Source organism: Hordeum vulgare, chromosome 2H (genome assembly GCF_904849725.1).
Source record: "Hordeum vulgare subsp. vulgare chromosome 2H, MorexV3_pseudomolecules_assembly, whole genome shotgun sequence".
Taxonomy (NCBI): domain Eukaryota; kingdom Viridiplantae; phylum Streptophyta; class Magnoliopsida; order Poales; family Poaceae; genus Hordeum; species Hordeum vulgare.
The window spans coordinates 648840734-648848603 of NC_058519.1; the positions used below are offsets into that span (position 1 = coordinate 648840734).

Here is a 7870-nt window from a genome sequence, read left to right on the forward strand (position 1 = left end):
CATCTGTCCCATCCACCCGCAGTCGCCGCCGCCTCCCTCTGTCTCGGCATCCATGACGACAACGAGCAGCCTCCGACCATCTCTGCTGTATTTCAGCGCTAGCCAATCCAACCCAATCCATCCATCCAACCTGCCGCACCCAACCCACGAGATCCTCCATTGCCGCTGGTAGGATCTTCACAGTTAGCCATCTCTCTCTCTGCTTCTCTGCCCGTGTTTTTCCTCTCTGAATTTTTCCTCTATCTCATCTCTCCCCATGAACCAGGAACAGGCAAACGGCCATGGACATCATTGCCGCTCGAATCCTCCTCCGCCCCGCCTCGTCCTCCCGCCGGTGAGCCGAACCGCCGTCCCATGCTCTCTGTTCTTCCTCGTGCTCCTTCCCATCTCCTTCCTCCTCTGATCTATCTCTCTCTCTCTCTTGGTTTTTTTCCCCTTCTCTGTCAGGGAGCGAACTCAGCTCACAGCCACAGGAGCCGCCATGGCCAGCGTGGCCAGCTTCCGCTGCTGCAGGCTGCCCCGGCCGCCCCAAGGATCTCCTCGCCGGAGCTCCACCAGCAGGTAGGCCGGTTGCACGTCCTTCCCTCTCCCCTCGGGTCTCTCTCTTCCTCTGAATTCTTTCTCTCGCTGGTTCAGGAACATCGTTGTTAGCAAGCAGGAGTTGGACCTCTCCCATGTGCTCGTGCGTCGGATCGAGCTCCTGTCGCGAGGAATGGATGCCCCAGTCCTGGAACAGCCCATCCCTGCTCTCGGTATGGATCGCCTCGCCCTGGATCCGCCGACCATCGCTCTGTTCGTCGCGTCGCGCAGCCCAGCAACCTGCATCTGAAACAGAGTTGTTCTGTCTCGTTTTGCAGTTTCGTCAGTTAAGCGTGCGTGTATGATACTTCTCGCGCAGTCATCGTTTGTGTACTAAAGTCCACCGTAGCCCAGCTGGTCAGCGCCCTGGTGACCCACCGTGAGGTTCATCAAGTCTGCAGTCGTTCCATGGAGACGATAGTGTATCTGGCCTAGTGGCCAGTGCCACAATTAGTTCCCCAAGCGACCAGGGATCGAATCCCTGGCAGCCCTTTTATTATTTTGTTGCTTTGATCTTTTATGAGTAGAATAGCTCGCCCAGTGCCCATCATAGTAACCCTGCGCCCTTTGGACCTGCGGGCATGTGTTCTGTATGGGCCCTTTTAGTTCTTCTTTCTTTTCTACAACCTATAATTTTATCTTCTTTTTTTAGAAAAAATGATTTGTTTTTCAAGTGCTCGTAGATTATCAACCGTGCATCGGATTAAAATGATTTCAACATGTAAGTTTCTTAGAATTTTCCGTAGTTTCTCAAAAACCAACTTTCATGCATGATAAAATTACATAAACGTGTTGTTTGCTTCAGTTTGCGTGTCGATATGTTAGAAGCGGTTTAGGACGTAGTTATTTAACCGTACCTCCGTTGGAGATGTGCCATATATATAAATGGGCCAGAACGATGAGAAACACGTGAACCACTTTGTTTTGCTGTTTAACAAACTTAAAATGTGATTAGGACAAATCTGGACAGAATTAGAATTTAGCACGTGGGGTCGTTTCGGAGATGCTAGATGTCGTTTCCGGCCTCATTTAAAATGCCTAGATAGGTAGTTTAATTTGTGCTTCACCCCTTGCCATGTTAACAAAATTTTAATATTGACGTGTTAATAATCGGGATAGAACTAAATAATTAACGTGGAGTTTCGTCAATATGCAACTCGTTGCATATTGAACTCCACTTAATGTGTAGTGTTTGATTGTCGTGAATTGTCATGCCGTGTCTTGCATGTTTTCAGCTGCTCATGCATCATTTGTGTTGTTGCATCGTGTGGTGAATTCTGTGTGTTGATTTGTGTTTCCGGTTTGCTTCGTCTCGATAGAGTTCCGCAGCGTGTCGGATTGTGAGGACCCGTTCGACTACATCGGTTCGTCTACTTCACGGAGGCATTCTTCTTCCAAGCGGGATCTCAGGCAAGATGACCATTTCCCCATATACCATTACTATTATTGCCATGCTAGTTTTTATCGCTTCTATTGATTATGTCTCGTTGCCTACCACCTGTTAAATATCAGCCTCTCAACAATGCCATGAAAACCTTCAACCTGTTCAACCTAGCAAACCACTGATTGGCTATGTTACTGCTTGCTTAACCTTGTTGTTAGCGTTGCTAGTTGCAGGTGCAGATGCTTCCATGCGAAAGCATGGGTTCCTTGTTATATCACCATATTAATGCTATTTAATTTAATGGACCTATATACTTGGTAAAAGGTGGAAGGCTCGGCCTTTCTAGCCTGGTGTTTTGTTCCAACTTTGCCCCCTTAGTTTCCGGCTATCGGTGTTATGTTCCATAAATGAGCGCTCCTAACACGATCAGGGTTGTTATGGGGACCCCCTTGATAATTCGTTTTAGATTAAAGCTGGTCTGGCAAGGCCCAACTTTGGTACTACATTTGCCTAATAACCTAATAATAATGCATAGGGACCCGCCGGCACCCGCGGACTAATTTAATCAACCCCCGGGCCAGTGCTCCTCATGAGTGTTGGTCCACCCACCTAGCAGTCGGCGGTGCCACCACGGGGCAACTCGAGGTTTGGTTCCCGTCCACTTTGCATAGACGGTGTGTCCTGAGAACGAGATGCATGCTCCTATCAGGTTCGTCGACACACCGGGTGGCCTTGCTGGATTAGTTTTACCTTCGACGAGATATCTTGTGCATCGGGATTCCGGTGATGCTTTGGGTAATCTCAGAGTTGAGGTTTTCCACTAGGGAATCCGACGAGATCGCGATCTTCGTGATTGAGGATTTCTATGCGGCTTGTGGTAATTTGTGATGGACTAGTTGGAGCACCCCTGCAGGGTTAAATCTTTTCGGAAAGTCGTGCCCGCGGTTATGTGGCAACGTGGAAACTTTGTTTAACACTGGTTCTAGATAACTTGAAGTTAACTTAATTAAAATATGCCAACTGTGTGCGTAACCGTGACTGTCTCTTTCGTGAGTTCTATCTCCGATCGAGGACACGGTGGGGTTATGTCTGATGTAGGTAGGTGTTCAGGATCATTCATTTGATCATCAGTAGTTCACGTCCGCTATGCGTAGATCTTCCCCCTTTTATTTCCTGTACTCGTAAGTTAGCCACCAAATATATGCTTAGCCGCTGCCGCAACCTCACCACTTAACCATGCCTCACCCATTAAGCTTTGCTAGTCTTGATACCTTTGGAAATGAGATTGTTGAGTCCCTTGTGACTCACAGATTACTACAACACCAGTTGCAGGTACAGGTAAAGGTTTCTTGACGTGAGCGTGTTGATTGTTCATTTGGAGTTGCTTCTTCTTCTTCTTCGTCATCGATCTAGGATGGGTTCCAGGCCGGCAGCCTGGGATAGCAAGGATGAACGTCGTTCTTCTTTTGTCGTTTGTTTTCATCCGTAGTCGGACCCTGCTCTTACTCGTGACGGTTATGTAATCTACTGATGTGACTCTGATGTAGCTTGTGGCGAGTGTAAGCCAACTCTGTATATGTATCTCTTCTTTTCAGTACATGTACTTGTAACGATATCCATTTTTGCGACACGACAAGATGCGCTTCTATCCCTGACGAGAGCTTCGTGCCAAATTGAGGATAGGGTCGCATTGTAATGCCCCAAGTGTAGGACTTTCCCTTCTTGTAACCTTCCATGTGGGGGCTACCTTGTCAGAGATCTTGATGATATCATTTTGTGCCATGAATTCATGTGTGTTCCCTAGTGCTTACTTCCCTTGCATGCATGAATTACATATCATTCCTTGCCATACTTATGATTGCATGCCATGATCATGTTGCATTTGAGTCTAATGGGAGTAGTGTTGGGGTGTGTGAGTGCATGTGATCTTGCTAGCATTAAATGGTGGTGTTGCACTACCTTGTGATGCATGTGATAATGGTGTGTGTGATGCAAGAGGGTGTGCTAGCCTTTGTAAGCTCTTGCCTTTTAACTCCTTTTCCCTCCTATTTTTATTCTTGTCAAAATTCCTTCTTCCCAAAGATGATTCTAAAATGTCTAGTGGTGTGATAAATTCAAAATAGTAGCTTAATTACTGTTTTGCATTTACTTCAAACATCACCAAATGTTGCTTGTCTATTTTTCCCTACTGGGCCATTATTTCTTAGGTCTAACAGGATCCTCCTTTTATTTTTTTAACCCAGTAGTTATTTTGGATAATAGATTTTTTCCTTTCCTTCCCTGGGTAGCTAATTCTTTCCCTGGCCCATTAAGCTTTCTCCCGTGCTGGCCCAGTTGGACTCCACCCCTGGCGACAGAGCCCACTGGCGAGCGCTCCTTCTTCCTCCCGACGTCACCCCTGTACGACGCGCGCTCCACCTCTCGATTACTCTCTCTTTGATCCAGCGGCTCGAGCTCGCCTCCCGAGACGTTAAAGAGAAGTCCGGGACCCCCTCCCTACGCCCTAGGGTTCCCACTCCGTTTTTCCCCAGCGCCGCCAGAGTCCTCCTGCCCTCGTTCTTCCCTGGTAAGTAACAGAGAGGAAGCAGAGAGAGAGAGAGTGCAGCGCCTCCTTCGTCAACCGCCGATCCGTCGTCTCCGGCACCGGCCGCCATGTCCGGGGGCTCGGGGCGGCTTCCTCCGTCCCATTCCCGGCGCTAGGACCCCGAGGAGCGCCCCCCCCCCCCCCCCCGGTCGAGCTCGTCCCCGTCAACGGGGCGAACCGGGCGAACAGCGTCAGCTCCTCTTCTTCGCCTCCGGTGTTCCTCCGTCCCGTCCGGCGCCCCCTCTTCTCCCCAAGGTGAGGCCCGCTGCCCAGTGCTTCCTCCTCCTCGGTCCGGTCCAGATCCGCGGCGGGGTCGTCGTCTTCTCTGCCGCCGTTCGCCAGGAGTCTGTTATTGTGTGTATGTGCAGAGTTCGAGAGTTTAGTTTGTTGCTGTTAGATGTATGGGTTGTAGCAGGGGCTTCCTCCCCCCCTCTCGGTAGTAGCGCCAGGGTCTGGGATCGAATCCCAGCAGCCCCTGATCTATTATTTTTTTTGCTTCTGTTTTTTTTCTCCCTGCCAGGTTCTCTGTCGCGTGCTCCCAGGCGGGCATGAAGTTCCGGCAGTTGCAGTTCCGGCAGCCAAGCGGAGTCCTTTTCCCGCGCTCAGGGAGAAAATGGATCCCCCGAGAGTCCCGCGGGCCCCGCTGTTGGTTTCCCCTGCCGGTGGTGGCCGGGAGTGGCGCCGCCAGCGTCCTCGGGTCCGGCCGCCGGCGGGATGCTTCTCGTGAGATGCGTGTGTTTCTGCTTTACCTTCTAGCCTTAGCCAGACTCCGGTTCGTAGCCTGGTGGTAGTTTCTCTCGGTCATATGCATGCGCCTGATGAGAGGTCTAGGGATCGAGTCCCCCCCTCGGCGCCTTTCTTTTGTGGATCTGGATGGTTTATTTGCATCAGAGGGCCTGCCGTCACCTTACCTTGCATCTCTCCTTCTCATGTCAACAAGTAGTGCCGCAGCGCAGTGGCGTGAGTAGGTGGTGCTGGACACCAGGGTCTGGGATCGAATCCCAGCAGCCCCTGATCTATTGTTTTTTTTGCTTTTGTTTTTTTTCTCCCTGCCTTTTTATTTCTGTGTCCGAACTCCTACACTTGTGTCTTTCAGTTTTTGTTCCCTGTTGTTTTTATTTTAAACACTCCTACGCAGTGGTGATTGCTCCTGTTCCTGCTCGAATAGTGGTATAGATTTAGTTGTGAGTATGTTTTACATACTAGGGGTGATAAATAGTTTTGCTAGCCGGTGATGCTTATAGTGGTTGTACCTTGGTGATGAGGAGCCAACCTTGATTAGGGCATGATGCTAGATGCCTTGTTAAATATGGGTGTAGTGTGTGGAGCTGATTAGTTGCCCTAGCTACTCTTGCAAAGCCCTAGCTTGTGATCTTTAGTGTGGGCTAAGGGATCTGGTAGTTTTATTAGCTTGCTTTGATATAGTGGGGTGTGGGTGCCTCCCCCTCATCACATGTCTTGAGGTGAAGGGTAGCACTAGATAGCTATGTATGTTAGCATGTGAGGGTGTGGATTGTTGTGGTAGTTTGCATATTGATGGTGACATGAATACTAGGAAGATCCTAGTGATGCTTGTGAGAGTGTGCACCATCACATGCCCATATGTGGGAGGTGTGCATACTCTCTTGTTAGACAAAGATTTCTTATGTGTGAGCTTGATGCTAGTGCTTGAGTGGAATTGTGTGTGTTGGAGTTGTTGATGTGCATGACACAAACATGGGGTTCAAACCCCCATGTCACTTTGTCATTGTGCACATGAAACCCTCCTATGTAGTTGTCATCTTAAAAGCATACCTTATGGATTTGCATTTTCATTTTGTTGGAAGTTTGGGCTTTGTTTCCATGATATAGATGGAGCCCAAAGGCATGGGTTTTGGTGTGTTAGTTGTAGGGGTTTGTACTCAACACCATAGTGGTGTCAAACACCTCTTGGGAACATGTGTGTGCAAACTATGTCTAGACAAAGTGGGCATGTGGCTGTAAAAAATTTCCAGATTTTGAACTCTGAAAATTTCACTAAGTCTGGGATGCTGAAAACATTTTCTTCCCCTGTAGGCAAGGTTGTTCTGGTCATTATGTGGAGAACTGGACTTAGTTCAGTGCTAGTGTTTTGAACCTGGTATGTTTGTGAAGCTTCCTGTCAATTTTCAAGTCATTTGGAGTCCAGTAGCTTGCGTTTTGGTTCATGTCAAAAAGCTTCAGAAGAGAAACAGAAACTCAGGTGCAGGAATTTTCACTAAGTCCCTGAGAACTGATGGTTTTGGGAAAGTTTGTGGCCTTGTATCTTCTAGAGTTTAATTCCTTTTGCTGTGATTCTTGCTGGAGCTTGTAGTGTTCTTGGTTGGAAACAGCCACATATATTATTTGTCATATTTGAAGACCTGTAGCTATGTTGCATGTTGCTCACAAACAGCTAAGATGCAGAAACTGGCAGATTGCGTAGTTTTGACTTTTTGTTCAAAGTTTGTGTTCAATTGTAGTTGGGGTGTTCTACCTTGCTCCATTTCATTCATGTTGGATTAATATGTGTCTTGGCAACCTGGGAACACCAGATTTGTGCCAATTGTGTGTGTGGTGATGAATCTTTCACGCAGGGCTTCATATCGTGTTTCGTTGATTCCCGTTGATCCGTAGCTCCGTTTGCAAAGTTCTTTACATGGTTTTGCACCTTTTTACGAGATGCATCTGTTCATATCATTCCCATGCATGTCCAAATAGTTTAGTGCAAAGTTCTGTCCAGGAACTTGTTGTAGTTTATCTTGCTTGTGCTAGTGTTAAAAATAGTGGTGCATGCTCAACTTTCATCTCATGCATCATGTGATTGTTGCATTTTGTGGTGCTGCTGTTCATTGGCTGTTATTTTTGTGTTGGGTAGCACCAGGAGCGGAGACCGATTACGTGGAGTCAGGAGAGTACGTGCAGGACGATCCAGAACCATTCCAAGCTGAGGATATCACAGGCAAGATGACATGACCTTGATCCCATATCTAGACTTGTTATGTTAGTTTCGATTCCACGTTATTGCTCGCTGCCTACCACTGAAAATATATTGCCTCTTCATATGCCATGAGCCCAAACACCTTACTCTTTCCTAGCAAATTTGCATGGCTAGGTAGGCTTGCTCAGCTACTAATGTTAGCATTGTTAGTTGTAGGTGTTTATAACTCATGAGTTGCCATGAGCTTGATATCATTATATTAATTTCTGTTATTTAATTAATGTATCTATATATTTGGTAAATGACGGGAGGCCTAGCCTTTTGCCGGGTGTCTTGTTCCGTTATTGCCGCCTTAGTTACCGGTTACCGGTGTTTGATTCCATAA

General features: G+C 47.7%; 1 protein-coding gene across 1 annotated transcript; it reads left to right on the forward strand.

Moving 5' to 3' along the window:
* The first annotated feature begins 256 nt into the window (after positions 1–256).
* Positions 257–884, forward strand: LOC123431211. Its single transcript, XM_045115038.1, has 4 exons — positions 257–393; positions 536–561; positions 637–752; positions 858–884. Exons 1-4 carry the CDS (start codon positions 257–259, stop codon positions 882–884), a joined length of 306 nt encoding a protein of 101 aa, XP_044970973.1.
* The last annotated feature ends 6986 nt before the right edge of the window (positions 885–7870 follow it).

Coding starts and splice junctions, on each gene's coding strand:
- LOC123431211 (XM_045115038.1), top strand. CDS start 257: ATGAACCAGGAACAGGCAAACGGCCATGGACATCATTGCCGCTCGAAT. Junction 394..535: donor GTGCTCCTTCCCATCTCCTT/CCTCCTCTGATC, acceptor CCGCCCCAAGGA/TCTCCTCGCCGGAGCTCCAC. Junction 562..636: donor CGCCGGAGCTCCACCAGCAG/GTAGGCCGGTTG, acceptor TCGCTGGTTCAG/GAACATCGTTGTTAGCAAGC.